The sequence below is a fragment of the Argiope bruennichi genome, chromosome 4 (assembly GCF_947563725.1).
Source record: "Argiope bruennichi chromosome 4, qqArgBrue1.1, whole genome shotgun sequence".
NCBI lineage: Eukaryota > Metazoa > Arthropoda > Arachnida > Araneae > Araneidae > Argiope > Argiope bruennichi.
The window spans coordinates 114,130,171-114,151,334 of record NC_079154.1 but is presented as its reverse complement, the minus strand read 5'-3'; the positions used below and the strand labels follow the sequence as shown (position 1 = coordinate 114,151,334).

Genomic DNA, 21,164 nt, shown 5'->3' with positions numbered 1-21,164 from the left:
CAAAAGAAATATTTTCGCATATATGCGATTTTCAAATATTATACCTGTTCAAAAAATTTGGTTGCTTAACCCTTTAAAAGGCCATTTTTTTCTAGGCATAGTATAGTAAAAAATTTTTAGGAATGAGACTGGCTTAAAGAAAGTGATTCATTTAACTTATCAGATAAATTTAATTTAATTAATTTATTGTGTTAATTAATAATTAAGTAACAAATCAAGACACACCATTTTGCACGAGATAAGGAACTGAAGAATCAAAGTTTTTGTCTTATTGAAAAATTTGTCAGAACTTAAGCCAATCTACATAATTTCACCCAAAGATTGATGAATTTGGTGTTAAGCATACTTTCCATGGCCTTATAAAGGGTTAAAGCACTTGTTAAATATTTTTGAAAGCTGATGTTTTTTTCCTGACTTATTTTTTAAAAAAATTATAGAAAATTGAATTAAATATTTGGAGTGATTCTTTGAAGACTTAACGATATTATTTAAAATATCTCTAATACTTAAGCTTGACAATAAAGATTAAATGATCGTGCTAAGTAGTAAAAAATTTACTCAATATCTTGAAACCATCTCTAAAACATTTTTTATACTTTTTAACATTTGTGAGCCAAATTTGGGGAAATTCTATTCAATATTTGGGATTTCTCCAACTATTTATGAATTTCACTTTACATTGATTTAAATCCATATTATGGAAGGCTCCCCCCCCCAAAAAAAAACCTCCACCTTATACCATGTTACTTTAACAAGTTTTTATTAATGTATAATTTTCAAATGATATAATTTTACTGAGTCTAAATACTCATCATTATGAGTATATATTATGAGAAGGAAATTATTTAATATCATTATCCTTTTCAGTAGATCTAGATAATTTTTTAAAATATTATCAACCAAATATCATATTTTTTAAAAAATAAAGTTCTATTGCCTCTGAAAGTTCTTATTCTGCAAGCATTAACTATTAAATTCCTTTTTCATTGTTTTTTTCAATATAAAAAATAAATAAATAAAAATCAGAAAATCAGTGCAGATAATAAATACTACCGAATTTTATATCGATTAAAATTCAACTTATGCCTATCTCTTGTTAAGCAAAATTATATATATAATATACTTAAATGCAGAAAATTAGATTTATGAACATTATCTCGTCATTTATTGAAGTAATATTTTACTATGTAGTTATCATCTAAAACTGATTGAAGTTTGCATTGATAGATCTTGGATGTTAGATTTTATCTTGAAAATTATCAGTAAAAAAATTTTAGTGCAGAAATGTAAGGCACCAATTCAGTATAAAAATAATCTTCTATATTTATTAACTTAATTAGAAGCCTTAAAATTGTGTCCAATATAGACATTTCAAACATAATTTATTTCACAATTTTACTAATTTGTTTAGTATAGTATGCTCAGATAATGATCCAGTCATACTCAAGCTACATTACTGTAATTTTCAACTTGTGAAAAAATGTAAGCACATTGTTTTACCTTCCTTTATCAGTGGTAGACTTTGATAAATTGCAGTCCTAGATGAGGCGCATTCTGAAGATCCTCTTTTAATAATCTAGTCCATTTAGTTTGACACTTTTAATACATCTTTTGAACTGTACCAGCATGTTAACTTTTTTTTTTACTTTAAATTATACTTATTTTTGTAATTTCTTAAATATATACTCTTATTATGACTCATGGTTATATAATATCCATATTTGCACTCAGTAGTATCTAAGCAAATACTTATTACTATTATTTGATTATTATTATTATTCGTTACTATTATTTGAATATTTATAATTTATAAAATGTCTTTTTATTATGAATATTCTTTATTGGTAACTGGATTTATTTTATTTAACACCTGTTTTCTACAACTTAACAATCTTTATCTGCTGACTAGTTAAAATTTGCTACATACCAATTTCTTAATGAAATATTAGTTTTATTAATTTTTATTTTAAAAATATATTGCTTATATTTTTTTTATCATATAATAAGGCTTATCAGGGAATATTTTTCTTGCTTTGTTAATTTGCCTGATTTGCTTTTCAGAGATTTTATACTCAAATGCTATCACTTTAAGATTTTGCCTTTTATTTTTTTATTAATCATTTTTTTATCATAACCTTTCCAACTTTTAAAATTTGTCACTAGAAATTGATTAGCTTCTTTTGAGCATAAGTTGGTTTAGAACGATACAGGTTTATATTTTTGTTACCAAGTTCATAAATATGAATTCTGCATTTTTGATATGAAAAAAGAAAGGGGAAAAAATATAAATTGAGTTTTTTTTATATTAAAGTAAATATGTATGTAATCTGTGTGCGATTTTTGTTATAACAGAAAATTGTAATTTTTCATAAGATTTATATACATCCTCCTCCCTTCCATAAGCTCAATTTGATGATTTTTTTTTATTTTAAATTTTTGAGTTATAGAAATTATTGGGATTTACATACAATTTACAGTAATATTATATTTATATTTTGAACTATAATTTTATGAAATTCTCATAATATAAGTTTTCAATTTTTAATTTGCTTTCTATTTTGCTGCTGGTATAATATATTAAGTAAATGCATTTTTTAAAATTTGATTCTTATAAATTAGTTCTTTAAAAAATATTTTCTTTCTTAATCTTTAGCCGATTGTTGGACACAATCTTCTTATGGATCTGATGCTTTTATATCATAATTTTCATCAAAATTTGCCAGGTAATGCTTAAAATTTTGATTTTTCAGAGTAAAAAAAAAAAAAAAAAATTAAATTTTGTATTTTTTTCCTATTTTTTTTAAAAATTGTGATACATATTATTTATATATCTTGGCAAACAACTGCTTTTTATATCGTTTTTCTGAATGTGGAAAATATCTTGTGTTGAAATTTAAATAGTTTGTAATATTCATGAAGAGTTTTTGAAACTTCAGTGTTTGGTTATTAAGTTAATATTAACTATTATAAGTATATAAATCAAATTTATTATTTATTTGCTACTTTTACAATATATAAAAATTGTGGAATTGGCATAATATTGTTCTTGGATTGAATGGTTGGTTAGCAATGTATATACTCATTCAAAGAAATCTAGATTAAAAGTATGTTAAAGAGTGGAAGGAATATTTTTTAATTCCTTGATATGGCATTAATATATTTTAAAAATTAAATTTTATGAAAATCACATAGCTGAATGCTTGCTGGGTATCATCTTATTGGATACTCTTCACTAGAATAATCTGAAGAGTTAATGCAAACCAATCAGTTAGAAAATCTAGAATAATCCCCCATTCTTTCCTCTGAAAGAAATGCCATCTTTAAAGATAACCATATGTGGGGAAACATTTATTCCCACTTACATGTTGTAAACTGAATATATTGCTGTTTTGCTCATAAAAAATACTTTAGCTTTTTAAGGTGGAATATTTTTATTGATATAGTGATTATGAGAAGTAATCCTTATTTGTAGTATTTCTGCTTCTGCTAAATTGTATCTTCAGTTTCGTGTGATCAAGTGTTTTATCTTTTGTATTTTACACTGGATCATGATGATAAAGAGAATAATGAAGAAGGTTTTGTTTCAATTGCATTTATCTCAGAGACGAATAGAATAGAGTATTAAGGAACTTAATCCGATTCATAAGCCAAGTGAATTTGGCTTATGAATTGTTGTCTGAACATGGTTCTGAATTGTGTTTAACCTAAAATAGTTTTTGTGTTGTTTCAAAATAGGATATTAATATAACCAATAAATATAATCATTGTACTTTTTGATTCACCTTTAAAGTAGCTCGAAAATAAGTACTGCATTGCTTCTAATTTTTTTTATCATTGTGACAGTGTAATTATTAATTTTTTAATATAATATTTAAATTTGTCAACTATCTAACACAATTTTTTTAAACACTATTCACTATGTGAAACGTAGGGGAAAATAAAAACAGAAAATTAAGTTCCTTTATCCAATCTTTTTTCTCTTTCTGAAGATATTTTTATGTAGATGTGCTTAGGGTTTGCGAATATAATGCAATTTTTTTAAGTACCAATTTCTTTGCAATATTGATCTTCTGTTATTCCTCTGACAGAAAAGTATGATAAAATTCAGATCTCTATTGTATTTTTAAATTGGAACAAACATTTTCAGATTGTGCAGTACCGTGGATGTTCAAAACAGATATAGCACTAAAAGGCTTCCTCTTTTCTATGAAACTTAATTCTAAAACCATCCATTACATTAAAGTTTCACTAATGATTTTTTTTAATTGTATGATTGCTTCTAATTTGTTAATTTTTTTCCTTCTGTACATTTTTTTATGTGTCCTTTTTGTAGCTACCTATGATAAATTTAAGAAAGAATTGCACAGTGTCTTTCCTGTTATATACGATACAAAGCATATCTGGCTCAATATAAGAGAGGTGAGCTCATTTGTTATTATTACCCATCTTTATAATTTTATTATTAATATCTTTTACATAAAATTATATGGATATTTTTGAAAGACAGCATATGGAAATTTAAATGTACATTAAGACTCCCTTCCGATTTTTTTTTTTTTTTTGCTTTGTTGCACAATACCAATATCAATATGCTTTTTTTGTGCTCGATATGAAGGGAAAGAGGAATGGAGAAAAGTATTATTTTTATATTACCGAAGCAATTTTTTAAATGTTTTTTTTTCACTGCTGTAAAAACTTTTGTTTGAATTAAAAATGAAATATAATTTGTAATAATATATAATACTTCAAAATAGTCTTGCTCAAAAACAGTTATGTACATGAGAATAAGAAGATAGCATAATAAGAATATATAAGAATAAGGAGAATATAAAACTAATTGAAAAAGTTATTTTTAAGTTAGATTTGTGAATAAAATTAAAGTTAATTACTTATTGAAATTTATTAAATTCTCTTGTATCAATATATCTTGTATTTTGTTGAATATCTAATTATTCATTTTCATTCACTAATTATTATACTATTTAGCAGTAATACAAAAAAATGCAGTTTTAGATTGCCAAACATACTTTCTTGTGCGGTTTTAGATTACTCTTATAGTTGCAGTGCATGACCTATTATTTTTCATGAAATCAAGTTGTTCTTTTAATTATAGAATTTCGTGATTAAACTATTTCTGAACTATTTTATTAAAATATGCTTGATAATATCTATTAATTTTTAAATACTTTTCTCGTATTCAGAGCTATTTAGATACAATAATGCATTTCAAGCATAATGAATTGAATTGTCACTGATTATAGATAGGAATTTTCTCTATGTAATTTACTACTTATTTATCTCATGTTAAAATTTATATTTATATAATATAATATAAACATTTTAGTAGTTAAGCAGCCAAATAGAAGAAACTTTTGAAATTTTAACTTTGAATTATTTCATGACAGGAGGCATATTATGTACAAAGAAGCGACAAGATATGTCAGTCTACATCGTAGAGTAGAGAGCAGAAGAGACCAAAAATTTCCCTTTCAGTAGTTTTACAATGAGATTTCGTTAGAATTTTTTTGACATGCCTACACTTAGGAAAGGGAAATTTAGGTATCTTTAAAAGAATGTTGTTAATATTAAGAATTTTTGTCCCTTTGCTCAGAGCGTGAGAACCTGCTGATTTTAGTAGTTTTACAGAGCCTGTGCTGAATTAATTAAATAAAAAAAGTAGGAGTATGATAAGGAAGTAAAAGAACATTTTAGAATGAGGTTAATATTGGTTAAATTAAGAAAAAATTTGGAAATTAATTAAAACTTAAATTAGATTAAGAGAGATCATTACAGAGAGAAGCAAGAAATCTTATGCTAATAGGATATTATTCCCAGAATGAAATGTGAATACAACTGAAAAAAATAACTTTCAAATGTATATAATTTGGATTGCATTTATCTAAAACTAAAGTATAGTGGTAATTAATTCTATGCAAAATTAGATAAGTTTTCTGCAGGACTAGGAAGTCAAATATGAGCGATTTTATGGATATTTTAGGAACTGCATTACATAATACAAATCCGTTAAAAGATGCATTTCCCAAGATCAAAAGAGAAATCTGGATTATAATATTAGAACTCTCAAACCATTTTTTTAAAAAAGCATGAAGATGAAGTAGTACATTCCCCTGGGCTATCATCTAACATTTTCCTTTTGCCAAAGAAATTCTGAACTTGAGATCCTCTTTTTTATTTTTACATAGCTTTTGCAATTTCTTCACTAGGAACGGATTTTATATTCCTTCAAACATCATTCAGGAATTTTATAATTCCTTGTTACTTTCAGATCGTTTTGTGTACTAAAAATGGTCTTAAGATCATAATAAAGTTTTTGACCATTTCGGTATTCGCTCGTGTGTTTCCATTAATTTTCCATCGATCATATGTTACATTGCTTCAGACATTATTTATGAAAATTGTGATTGTAACACATGCATTGTTTAAGACTACATATTAGTAAAATTCTTTGTAGAGTATGCTAACTGCTTATTTTTCTTTGAACTACAAATCTTGTATGTTTCAATTATTGTGAATTATTTTAATATTTTCAGGATTTAATTATCAATTAATTTGTTAATTGAATTGCATTTTTTTTGATTTGGCATTCATGTTGCCATCTAGTAATGTATTCAAGAAATTTTTTTTGAAAGATTTCATTGCATTTATAATGCTGAATTATTAGATTAAAGGGTGAAAAAGTGAAAGATAAAGAAAAAACGATGAAGATATATAATTTTAGTTCATTAATAAGTGCTTTTAATTTTTTTTTATTAAATTCATATTTAGCTCAAATGCAGACAATTCATATTTTTATGTGAATTTCTTCAAATATTATTCTTAGATTTTGAACTTGATTGTTTATCAAAAGTGGTCTATATCTAGTTTAAGAACTATTTTCTCTAAATTAGCTGTGCAGTTAAAATAATTGGCTGCGTATAAGAGTTAAATAAGAAATGCTTTTAAGTTTGATTACTACATATTTAAATACTAATGTTCTATTCTTTATGTATATATAATTTAAGTTTGATTATTTAGATTTAACATATTTACCTATATCCCTTCTTTTGATACGATTATGTAGAGAATGTGGTGACAATTTTGAATATCATCTCATTTCAAATGTTTGATTTTTTTTTTTCTAAGCCTTTTCTGGCTTGGTGATTTGGAGGTCACTTTTAATAATTAATAAGTCATAATTTGCATTCTTATAATCATTAAACAATAAAGTTTTTAAATGTCAAGATGATTTGGATATAAATGAATAATGCACGAAATATATCATTATGTAGGTATGTTCTTTTTATTGATGGTAAATTAGTAATTTTAATAAAAATTTTGCTGGATGATATTAATGTATATATTGGATAACTTCAAAATTATGTATTGATATAACTAATTATTACTATTTAATATTTTTTGAATTCATATCGGTTTAAAAATAGTTTTTTTTTTTTTTTTGCAGGTACAGGAGTTTAAAAGATTTGCTGCAAATTCAGCTTTAACAGCCTTGTATGAACTTTTAAAAAGGTATGTCTTATCTATTACTAGAGAATGTTATCCATGAGCATAATTGAATATTCTGTTGACTGTTTTTTAAAATATAGATTTTAGAACAAACATTTAATTTCTAATACTTGTATTTCTTTTTTGTTTATTTATAAAACTAATTAATAAAAATGTTTTTCTAATATAGCCCACCTGATTATTTAAATACACTGTATTCACCTGGTATTTTACCTTCTAACTGCCAAAAATATGGTAAGTATGCATAACTATTTGCTATATATGTTTTTCTTGATAATGTTTTTTAATATTATAACATGGACTCAATATCTACAAGTAATATGTAATACTATGAATTTATGGCTTGTAAGATTAAAAATCCTAAATTCATTCAAAATTGGTCTATACTCTGTTTTAACTATTTGAAATTATTAAAAAGTTAAATCACTTGCTTCTGTTTTTATAATGGTATTTTATTTATTTTATTTAAATAGTGAAACATCCTTGTGCAATCATGAACCAATTAGCATTTTATAGATTTGGGCTGCAAGTTGCTTAAGTATAATTTGCTATGCAAAATTCTACCAACTCCAGTCTTTTGTAATCTGATTACTAATTTCACAATAATTAATTTTGGAAACAAAGCATTGTTATTCAATATTTTGCAGAAACATTTCTCAAAATCTGTACTTTAAAATTGATTTCCAATTGCATAATTATATCAAATTGTTTAAATTTTTATGGTTGAGTTTAACTATCCTTTCAAATGTTATGATTATCTAATATTTCATTAGCATTTTAGTAACCCTTTAAAATGTTTTCACTGTCCAACATTTCAGTTTGCACCTACAGAATTTATCATGGTTCAATAAAAACTGTATCTATAATTTTATTTTTTAATGTGCCTATAATTAGTATGGAAAATTAATCTTAAAACATGTAATTTTCTAATTGACATTGATATTTTAAAATTTGTGGTAATCCTGACAAGATTTGTCATCCTCATTACAGAGCTTTAAACATTTTGTTTTCAAAAATTTGTTTCTGTAAGCTTGAATATTTAAATATATTAATATCATAATTATCTTTTTCTATATATTTCTTCATAAAATCAAGTGATAAGGAATCGTAAATTAAAATCCAGCATCTTTTTTTTGCTTAATCAATTTGCCAAGTCAATGATTTTAGGAATGTCCATTACTTGCAAGAAGAAATTCCAGAAGTGGTTCAATCCACCCACACCTTTATTGTGTAATTCTTATTGCTTTTACACCTAATTCATTTCACCATTTTATATATATTTCCCCTCTTATTTTAGCTTTTATGTTACATATATTAAAACTGTTAGAATTCTATCTTAACTTTTACATTATTATTATTAAACACATGTATTTATTTTATACTATTAAATATATGCAAGTTTTTCTTTCTATTTATTCTATTTTTGAAATCATTTTTTACTAAATTTTTTAGTAATTTTGAAATTTTTGTTATGATGTTCACTTAAGATATATATCTGATGTTAGAATTATCATAACATTTTCTCTTGTAAAATAACCTATAATAATAAATATTCTAAATGTGAAATGTCTGTTGTTTCTAGTTGTTGGAGATTTTGTACACGACTCGGGATATGATGCATTTATTACGGGATATGGTGAGTTATAATTTAAAAAATAGTTAAACTGGCTGAGAATTAAAAAAAATTATTAAGATAATAAGAGGTTAGATTTTGAAAAATGAGAATAAAATTTATGTACATATTTTACATTTTTTGTTACATTATTTTGTTTCTATTAAAATCATATATGTGTACCTTACTTTACTGTCAGTTATTATTAAGAATATGATTTATATTATTACTAAGAATATGATGTAGAATCTGGTTAGAAACTATGTTGCACATCGCAAAATAAGGCTCATATAGAAACATAGAACAGAAAAATGGAACATTTGAAATAAAAAGTGTTATTTAAATTTTGAAAACTAAAGTATCTCTAATTGAAATCATCACTAACTACTAGAACAAGTGTCAGTAATAAAGAACTTCCTCCATTTGTAATTGTGCTGACCTTTGAAATTCTGTGTTTCCAAATGCTGATCTACCTTTTAAGTTAAAAGCCAAACCATTGAATTTGCACGCAATATCTTTCTTCAAAGTAAAAAAGTTGTCTTTTTGACGATGCTACAGGATCCTCTTAACTGTCTACAGTGGCAGAATTTTGAGCGACGAAACTGTATTTCAACTAAAACATATGATCTATGTTTTCTGAGTAGATAGAAGACACTTATTATTATTATTATTACTGAATGAAATTGATATCTGAAAGTTCTTGAAACGAATAGTGACAATCTTCATTGGTGAAATATTTATTTATAGTTTGAAAAACTTTAATTTCTTCTCCAGAATTTAGAAAGAATCCTTATACAGATGTTGTGGATGGTGGCAGATGGGACAAAAATGTATAATGTTTGGCAAAAATTCTCAAGACTATTTGTTAACTTTGTCTTGTAAATTATCTGGTTAATTCAGAACCAGGAAGCTAATGATCTGTATGCTGTCAATTATGGTGAAACTCTTACCTAATTTGTTGAATCCATCTTTCCAGTTAACTCTAAATCTACAAAACATAATTGAGAGCACTGTCATGTTAAGAAGCAACATGTTGAGATAAATCTTATACCAGAATCTGTTACAAGTGCTGAGTATTTTCCTGTATCTCAATATCATTCTGAGTTGAATATATTTAAAGTATGTTATGTAAATGTGAAAACTGCTAAGTAAATATTGAAGAACAATTAATAAAAACCACCAAAACCAAGAGATTGTTTAAGAATATTTTCAAGTGTCAACAAATAGGAAAACACATTTACAAAACATTTTAATGTTCAGTTAAAAACACATTCTGATTAATGAGCACCTTTTTATAGGAAAAGGAGAAATCTGTATATGATTTGTTCTGTTGATCAATGGTTTTCTGACCCGTTCTGTTTTTTTGTGCTTCCATTGGCTAAGCAATAACCATTGCAGGTCATCCGTAAAAGGATAATTCTTTTTTTTTTTTTTTTTTTTAAACCCTGTTGTGGGAAGAAAACTACTTTTATTATTCAGTTGATTTAATACCAATTTTATGACTGAAACCTATCAATCTGAACAGCTAATATGAATAGGATTTCAGAAAGTTTTATATATATATATATAGATGAGGTAATTGAATATATTTAGTAGTGAAATGGTGTAGTGAGGCAAAATGTCGAGCTCCTGACATGGTTAATATTTTAATGTTCATAGAGTTACTTGTAGGATTTTAACTACGTTTCTTGTAAATTTGTAGTGGAGATTCGCATTTACTCCACATTTTTTCGGATTTTATGCTATTAAAGCCATTAAAGCCAAATCAACCAACCATATAATATATAATTAAAATCGTGATATTTAAGTCTCTGTAAATGTGATATACATCTCCATAATCACAAAATATTTGCAATAGTCACTTTGTGAAGGTGATAATTCAACTTCTACCATAACAAGTTGCAACTTTTTGATAGTATTAATGTTTTATTGTTTATAATAAATTTTAATGTGTAAAAATAACAAATATATTCTCTTGCAGTCTTTTTGAAAATATGCCATGTTTTGGCAATTGAAAAAATTTCGCCGTAAGTATGTTTTCTCTTCTGTTTTGTAATTTTTCACTTGAAATGTAATAAATTACTTTTAACTGTTGATTTTTTAATTCTTTTAGACCTGTTTGGGTTAAACCACAGACTTTTAAGCAGCATTTAGATGCCATTTCACCATTTGTAAATAAAGTGAATTTTTCATACTTCCAATTGAAATATATTGTAAGTGTTATTTTTTAATTTCATGACCAAATTGTATGTGTATTGTTCAAGTATATTAAAACTATTCTCTTTTGTTATATTTGTTAGTACTATTAAAAAGTGTAATCTTTTTTTTGTAACTTAAATTTAAATAGTTATATTGAAATATTTATTTTTGATACCTGACTTTGCTCATTTTGAAAATATTTCAAATTGCATTTCTTAATGTAAATCATTATTTGTAATGAAATATTTTAATGATGTTGTAGAGAAATCATTGAAGTCTTTTCTTTATAATTGATAAAGTAATTTTTCAGCCTGCATTCAACAACTAAGTCCCTCTTTAAAAAAAAAAAAAAAATGAATTACTTGTCAGGAATCTGGGCTTTTTTGCACTTCCTCAATTTTTCCTGTGTATAGTTATAGCCAGGGCTGACCTTAGGAAGAGTAGGGCACAATTAGAGCAAAATGTTGTCTAGTCAATTATTTTATATTGTAATCAAAAGATTTGATATTAAGGGGAGGGAGTGGGAATGTTTTTCCATTGCTTTTTTCATATGCTTACACACCCTAGTAGTACACATATGTTGTACAATATTGTATTATATTAAACAATAGCTATTACTTTTTCCTATGTAATGTTAGTTGGAGAGGCAGAATCTCATTTGGGTTCTTTAGAAATTTTTCATATGAAAATTGTTGCTGCTGCATTATTAGCTAAAAATACCCAGCAATATAATTAAAGTATTATCTTATTTCGCCCAGCATTAAAAATATCGTGCAACATCATGGTGCATCATCATAGTATCTTGTGCTTATGCATGACCTGAAACACTGCTTCTTTCAGGGTGTCTATATCCAACAATAAAAAAATATTGTTCCTTTTTCTCTTTAGAACCCTTCTATCCTTTTGGTGGGAGGGGAAAGTATTCCCTTGAAGGGTATCTTACCCTAATTTGGGTCATTTAAGAATTTGTGAAATACAAACAAAATATGGCATAGTAAAAGTAACATTAGAAAGATAATTATTTACTTTTTAAGTTAGTTGATAAGATATTTGTGTGTGATTGTTTCTTAAATATTGGCAAAAAAGTGAGAAAAACATTAAAGTTTCACTTAATTTTGATTAATTAAATATTTTAAATAATTTTTGAAAGTTGAAATGAATTAACCCAGAAATGAATCTTCGATTGGCAAATTTCAGTGTGCTGTTGTTTGCTGTATCGGACGAGTTCTTTATGCAGACAGACACATGTATGTATTTTCTGCTATGTATATTGTAGATATGCCTAGAAAAAGTATAAAATATGTAAAAAAAGTATAGTGGCAACTCGAATTTGTTGGTTTTGTTTAAGGCATCTGTTTAAATAGATCTGTATACGAGCCAAAATTACTTAAGATAATAGGAAGATATTTTAGGAAAGATATTTAAATAAGAAATTCTGTATAAAACATCAAACATTTTGTTTTATTTTGGAAGGAGGGGGGGGGGTTGCATTTTGTATGCTTATACCCATGATTTCAAAAATTAAAGAATGCTATGTGAAATATTAATAATGACAAAATTGGCAATGGTGTTTGATTTTGATGTAAACCATACTTGAAACAGCAGAAACTTGCTGTAAGATGGATAGATAGATAAAATAGATTGAAGAACTTTGCAGACAAGAGGTCCAATTGCATCAAATTTATTCTTGTTAATTTTTCGTATGTATATATAATATAAATATGTTTTCAGGAGGATAATAATTTTATAAATAATTGCTGGTAAATAATTTTTTAAAAATATGCTTGACAATTCCCTTCATTGAATGACAATTCTACGACTTTTGTTTTAAATAGAATTATTGAGAAAGTGTATTCCAAAATATCTTTAAACTGAATTATCTGCCTTTGGCAACCAATTGTTGCCAGAGGCAGTTATGTCTATACTAATAATGAAGCTGAATGTGTTTGAATTGGTGCTCTATAAACCCAGACTGCTTGACCTACAACTATCAAATTTGGAATATATATATTATATTTATATATATATATATAAAATATTTTGGAAGGTGGGAATATGCACCTCGGAGCAATTTTTAAAAAAATTTTAATTGAAAATTAAGCTGAATTTTTTACTTTTTACCCGATTATTTCCAAAAATATTAATGCATGAAAATTTGCACCGTTCCAAAATTTAAAAAAAAAAAAAAAAAAAACTTTCTAATGAAGTCATCTTAAAATTGAATCATGAATTCTTTTTCTGAATTTTGGTAATATTTTTAAAATAATTTTAGGCAAATAGTTACATTGTTTCCCTTCAGTTCAAAATATTTTCATTGTTTCATCAACTATCTGATTGTGTGATTTTCTTCCATTGTTGAAAGTTAAGACAGAAGGATTTTGTTTATATCTGTGTGGTTTACGAGATGGATAAAAAAATGTTGAAGGTACAAGATCGTGAAATTTAGAAGATACATGATCAAATATTTACTGTTTTACTAGTGCTATGATGTCATGGGCTTGATTTCCATTAGAAAGGTTCATGTACACAATGAACGCAAGACAGTTAAAATAACACGCCTTTAATGTCCGATAATTTGCAAAAATCATGAACATAATGTCTGTAATTTAAATAAAATAAAATAAAATTAAATTAAATAAAATAAAATATAACCAATATTCATGGAACCACCTGGTCGCCAAAGGTGATTAGTTTAAAAAATAAGGACTACTCTATTGCGACTAAAACCGAGTGGTTATGAACATTTAAATATTACTATATTATATAAAAACTCACGATGTTAGACCACTCCTTTGACTGTTCCAAGGTTGATACATCGATCAGCGTCCCGAGTTTTCCCAAGGTTGATTGGCCTAAAATTGTGAAAATGCTTATTATTCTAAAATTGTAATATTCAGAACTTCATAATTCGGTCAGATTTGATTACCGAAGATAGAAACGTTTTTTAAAATCATTTACTTTATTTAGAAGTTGGAGAATCAAGAATATTTTTTAGAATGCGATTCCTTAAGATTGAAGGACTGTGTAAAATTTAGACTTCATAACTTTTAAAAATATATATATTGACTGACACAGAATAAAATATTATGATTTATGTAATTTAAATGTTTTTGAAAGTGAAATTGAAATCTGAAATGAATAAATCGGATGTCAGTTCAGTCATATCAGAATATGATGAGTCAGGGAAATTTTTATTGAATAATTCTTTGAGGTGCTGCATTAAGAAAATTATGCTGTAGTGAACATAAGACTTCAATGCCAGGCAGTCTTGTCTAAGAATTATTCTATTATTTGGTTATTTGTCTTATTGATTTAAAAAAAAATGTTTTTGAATTATTTGAAGTTTAATCACTTCCATTTTAATTCAACTTTTATGGGAGTTGACTGGAAATTAGAGGATACAATGAACCGAACGGCTTAAGGTTTCTATATTAATACAAATTATATGACTATCAAAATTTGCAACTTAAAAGTATTTTGTTGAAGAAGTTATTAAAAGATCAATTACAAAAAAATTAGTTATCATTAATCTCGGTGAACCAGAGGCGGTTATTTAATTAAATTGGAAAAACAAGTCTTCTAGCCACAGTATCGATTCTACCAAATTTTGTTTCATCTGAAATGTAATAACTAGAAATGTTAGCATTAGAACAACTGTTTAAGAAACATAATTGTCGATTTAAAAAAAAAAAAATTAAGAATAATTTGAGAACTTAAACGATCTCAAATCGTTTCCCTACGATCCCTACGATCTCAAATAATTTCATAGTGGTTGATGTATTTTTTTAAAAAGTGAACAATTAATTTGAAATTTGCGTTTTGCTTTGATAGCTTCTAGTATTGGACTAGTATTGGTAAATTCTTCTTCTTATTTCTTATTTAAACTATATAGATATTAAATAGATGCCATGCTTGATAATTCTGGATCAAACAGTCTGGTCTATATAGAGCGTCAGTACGCATACATTCCTTTTTATTATTAGTCGAGGTTATTCTTGCACCATAATGATAGAGCATTCCGATTGGTTAATTGTACTTCAAAGTGGCGAAGTTGTCAAATTGGCGATGAAAAATGGCGAAATGGGTTCAGTAGCAGAGGTTAACATTATCAAAACTTCCTTTTAAGCTATCACTCGAAATGTAGAAGAAGAATATTTACGATTATTGATGATATTTCTAGAGGGACCATAAATATTCATATGAAACAAAATCCTTTCAATGATTGTGAACTAAGCTGAAGTTTTTCTCCATAGAGAATATACAATGAAGTATTGTTTTTTCCAATTTTTCTAAAATATAAAAAATGGTGGGGAGTGGAGGTAGATAAATATCGGTGACATATCTAGGGTATAGAAATTTCGATATAAAATAAAAATTGGCGAAATTGAATCTGTGATTGGAGCAGGGCGATTGTTCATTGGTCTCCCATATTATTTAAAATATGTAGATTGTGTGGTGTCATTCTATTGTAAGCAGAAAGATTTTTATGAGAATCTGCTTTGCACTCTCTCAAGGTCATCTAATAGAGATAAAAAAAAAATGCGCCAGTCAGTGTCACTTGTGGACCTTACCGATTTGATGGTTCTAGACTGAAAAGCGGATTTGTATGGCTGACACATACATCCAAAGAAACTTAAAACATTGTCATATTAGATGGTGCGATATCTTCATGTTATCAGTCATCCAGAACTAGTGTGAAAAGTCAGTTTTCTGTTTTAATTGAAAAAATGTGGCTACTGCAATTTCTTGGCTAATTTACAACCAAAAAAAAAAAAAAAAATTGTTCTTAAATTCTGCTAACTAAAAAAAGGTACTAAAAACTTCACTAAAATTCTCCATATTATTATTATTGAATATTTCATTGAAATATTGTTGGGAATAGTTGCTAGGAATGAAAACATGTGTCCACAATTAAAAATTTTTTTACTGATTTTAAAAACTATTTAATGTTAACTGGATTCATAGTCTTTTATTTTACGAATTCTAACCTACCAAATGCAGTTCTCATCAATCTGACATCTTAAACAATTTAAAGATGCCATTTTATATTGCAATAGATTTCATTAATTTTAATACCTAAATGGAATTTGTTTTTCATTTATCATACTTAATTGTAGATTGTCAGTAAAAAATATACATATAATCTTAAATATCATCTAGAATTTGGATGGTGCTGATCCAGAGCCACAACAGCCCGGTTATTTATACATTTCTCCTAAGACTTGGACCAGAACTTTGACTCGTGAAGAGGTAAGCATTTTTCTCTTAGTCATTTTTAATAATTTTGCTATTAAATATATGGGATGTGACAATCAAACGAAATGAAAATAGGATTCCTGACAAATGCTCCAAGTCCTCTCATGTAAACTCAGTCACTTTATCTTCACCTTTCTTTCCCAGTTTGATCCATTTTTTTAAAAGTTAATTATCTGTACTTTTAATGCATGCATCCACCAATAGCCTAATGTCATCGCTAAAGAATTTGAATAAGAGGAAAATATTCATGAGTTCTATACTGCATATATTCTTAACAAGCATGATCTGAAAACGAGTAGACCGCTGTGCACTTTAGCAACATTATTGTTCATTTCTTTTTGCTGTCCTTTGGAGATTATCTTGCTAGAGAAGCACAAATGCAGGTCAGTTTCTTCTGAAATCCCTCCAAAAAAAAAAGCAATCTATTCCCGCAAATAAGAAATAAATTCTTGTTTGGGAAATATCAAGTGTTCCAAAATACTCCACTTTGCACTTCAATTCAAGTCCTTGGTTAGAAGACATATTCTGGACATGATGGAATTAAGCAACAGCGACATACAGAACTGCATGGCCTAGATGATAGGTACCGTTTTTGCGGGAACTGGATTTCGAATTTCGCGGTCTATCGATCGCGAAGATTCACTGATGGTTTTGTCAGAAAGTGGGTCTGGTATGTGATGTCAAACTGCACATCAACCTGCTCTTAAATTCTGCATGGACATTAAAACTGCTCTAAAGTTCAATGAATTATAAAAATTTTCTAAAATTTCCCTGCAGTCCATAGCAGATATTTTATTAATTCCTTAATAAATTTAAATTACATTCAGAAAAGCAAAAATTGCAGTATTCCAAAATTTGAGTGGCAGTGATGTGAAAGTGGGTTGTTGTTTTAATGAAAAATATGGTGTAATGTTTTTCTGTATAATTTTATTGTAATGAATCGATTCATTTAATAAGTGTTTAAAAAATGAATGCATTTTTTAAGAGGCAGCATTTTTTTCTTTTATCCCAAAAATGATATCTTAACTTGTTTAAAAGAGCCCAGCAAAATAATTATATAAAAAAATTTGGAAGGGGAAAAAAAAATTAGACCTCAAATCTATTTTTATGCTGTCCTTGCCTCTTTCTAATTTGGCACTCATTCTGCCTTGTTCTCTGTGCTTCTAATTTTTTTCCCTCCCGAGTTGAGTCATATTTCTTAGTCTTTTATTGGGTTACTATCAGATTATGAAAGATTATTTTTTTGCAAAATTCGAGTGATCGTTATAAATTGTTTCTGAATAGAGAACTTATTTTTCTTTTAAAAGCAAGCCATTGCATTTGCAATTTCATGAAAATAAAAATTTGGGATCTTAATTATGGTAACTTTTAAACTGAGTTTCGAGTTAGGAATATTTCATACATTGTTAGAGTAGATATTTTGTTTTACTGAATAATACTTTATAAATAAAATTGTGCTATGAGAAAGATATTTTTAAATTCATATTAAATTTCATTATTAGCTTGAAAAGAAATACATCTCGGTATTTTTTGTGAAAATGAATAGATCGTCATGTTAGATCATAAAATATTAATTTGAAATCATTACCGAATTTCAGTCTTAATAAAAAGATGTAAAAGTATTTTCTTGGGCTAATGAAAACAGTTTAAATTTTCTTATGATTATTTTCGAATTGACATATTCATTAACAATGTAGTGTTAAAAGTAATAAACTGTTAAATAGGTAAATGTAACTTAACCAGAACATAAAAAATTAAATTTATCAAAACGAATGAAAAAATTCTTCTGAGTATGAGATTTTAATGTATATCAAAAATAAAATTTTTCTATTAGTTCAGATAGTAGCTTCAGTTTTATTAGAGATAGTTGTCTTTATTACATTAATGACTATATTGGATATAAAGGATTCGGTAGATTTAATTTCAAATCCAATTTTTTTAATAAGATTAATTTCAAGGTTAATTATTTACTTAAGAAATTTTAACTAGACTTTACTTTTTATATTTTCTATATTAATTTGTTTTATATAGCAGTTATTAAATTATTTAAAATTAATGGTAGCGGCTATATATCTATTTTATGGTCCCTGGCAAATATGTAAGGTGATGCCAATTTTTCAGTCTTGTAAGGTAATAAGTGTTAATGTTGCTGTGCCATGTAACACTTCGTGGCTGGGCTTAATGTCATGGGCAATTGACATACTGCTTTTCTTCCTGCACTAGTTACGGTTGTGAAGGATTGTCATGCAAATAACATATTTCGCTGTGCAAAGTTAAAACTTAACCTAATATTGAAGAAAGGAAAATAGAATGGAAGAAAAATAAAAGATAGTTTTTAAATTGTTCGAGTTATTGAATTCGATTTTCGATCATTTCGTTCAGAATACAGAAATGTGTTTAAAATAGCGGATACAATATTTTTAAAAAAAATAAATTGGAATTCTTTTTATATTGTTATTGCCAATTAATAAAAGTTTATTTTCTTTCTTTTTTTTTCTTTCTGCAGTTACTCATGCGTTTCAGTAAACATCACACTCTTGAATTCAAGTTCATAAAGGGACGAAGAGCAGCTTTAGCGGTCGTTCAGAATGTTTACATGTAAGTTTATAAGTTTTCTATTCTTATAATAAAAATTTTAGGCATATTAAACATTTAATTCTTTAAAGGGCCATTTTTTTTGTCATATTATGTTAAAATATTTTTAGACTTGAAATTAGAATAAGAAAAGGGATTCATTTAGCTTATTAGATAGATTTAATTTGATTAATTAATTTGCTTATTAATTAAGTAACAAATCAAGACGCATCATTTTGTCTGAGCATCTAAGTTTCTGACTTACTAAAAAAATTTGTCAGAACTTGTTGCTAACCTACATAATTTCATACAACGATTGATAAATTTGGTGGGAAGCATACTTCCCACGGCCTTTAGAAAGGGTTAAATTGGAAGAATTGTTGACAAGAATATAAGTACTGTTTTGGTATTCAACGAAATGTATAGAGGTGCTAACAAACTAGCTTAACAGTACTTGGAATTTTTTTTTCTTTCTACTACACAATATTTCGAGCATTTGAAACATTTAGTTGTATCTCGTTTTTGGTTTTGTAGGGGGAAAAAAAAGGGCTCATATCAATGAATTTAAGTATTATTATTATTCAGGAATATTTTGAGCCAAATAGGAGACAGATTCCTCTCATCAGAATCCAAATGGTTGTCAGGTAAATGATATACAATACCTTTGACAAAGCGTAACTTCCATCATCTTACGAAATAATTCTCTTAATTTTATCGCATACTGATAGAATATGGCGCTTTCTGTTCATTTTTTTCCCTTATCATTTGTAAATGACCCAAAACAGGTACCTAGCATAGATGGGCATGGTTTGACATTTGTAATATACTGGAGAAATAGGAGTACACATTTTGGACTTCTCCTCTTGACTGAGAAGGTCTGACATTCGTTATCATCGCCCAAGTCGTTATTCTTTTAAATGCAGGCGAAAATTCTGGGCCTATTTACATGCATACGTGTCCATTAACGAATTTGAATCGCATCTGCAATGCGAATTATAAAACCATTTTCTAAACATTATTAACCCTTTGGTTAAAGGTTTTTTATTTTATTTTCTAGCATAACAAGCATAAAGAGAAAGTATTGGAACCGTAAAAAAAAAAATTCAAACTCGAGATTCTGACGAATCTCCATCTTTAGATCTAGCCGAGTCAGAAAAACACATTTTTGGAATTATTTCTGTGAGACGCTAACTCAAAAACGCTTTGAACTAGACAGATGAAATTTGGCATATGTTTAATATTAAACATATAGATTTGTCAGAAATCGAATGAAATATATTCAAAGTGTTGAACACTTAATTATTTAGATCGTATTATTGCACACAAAAATGACTACTGTTCTTTAAAATTCAAAAAGTGTGATTTTCTGTGATACCCATTTTATTTCCGTACATTTTTTTTCTTCAATTTTAATAAATGTAAATTAAATTTAAAAATATTTTTGAACAGTTTTCTAATCGTTAATATTCTCTGCGTTTATACTCGCGCGTTGCGACGATATCAATAAATGGTTGATCACTGGCGAGTTAACTCATGAGTTCATGTCTTAACGGTACGACTTGCTCACGAATAGACTCGTATTTTTATAATTCATTTTTGTATACAATTAAGAAAACAGCTGACACATGAAAAGTTGTGCGTCAAATGACCGATCAATAATGTGTTAAATATAATTTTTGTGTGCACATTATCGTTGGCATAAACTAAAGTAAATTTCTAGAAAAATATGCTAGACGAATCAAACTGCGATGTTTCGGAATAGAGGTCTGCATCTTTATTTATTTATTTTTTATTATTATTACACAAACCATCACGCATTTTCAATATTTTGTCATTCTCGAAAAGCCGTTCTCGGCATTTTTGAAACTGTTTTACATTTACTTTTTTACTGAATAAGGGTTCAGGCAAACTCAACTTTATTTTTCTATCTTTCAGAACGAACTGCGTCGGTCGATTTATTACTCCCTACTATTCCGTTCGAGATTTTTTTTTTCTTTTT

The 21,164-nt window shown here is 27.0% G+C and overlaps 1 protein-coding gene across 4 annotated transcripts in view; it reads left to right on the top strand.

Annotated features, from left to right (window-relative positions):
• LOC129966836 (poly(A)-specific ribonuclease PNLDC1-like) overlaps nt 1-21,164 on the top strand; it is a 66,216-nt gene that overhangs the window by 19,524 nt on the left and 25,528 nt on the right. For all 4 annotated transcript variants that reach the window (XM_056081423.1, XM_056081420.1, XM_056081421.1 and 1 more), the window contains 9 exons: nt 2,654-2,723; nt 4,334-4,419; nt 7,463-7,527; nt 7,694-7,758; nt 9,107-9,160; nt 11,118-11,163; nt 11,250-11,349; nt 16,496-16,585; nt 19,098-19,189. In XM_056081423.1, coding sequence (XP_055937398.1) covers nt 2,654-2,723; nt 4,334-4,419; nt 7,463-7,527; nt 7,694-7,758; nt 9,107-9,160; nt 11,118-11,163; nt 11,250-11,349; nt 16,496-16,585; nt 19,098-19,189 — 668 coding nt within the window. The remainder of the gene's footprint in view (nt 1-2,653; nt 2,724-4,333; nt 4,420-7,462; nt 7,528-7,693; nt 7,759-9,106; nt 9,161-11,117; nt 11,164-11,249; nt 11,350-16,495; nt 16,586-19,097; nt 19,190-21,164) is intronic.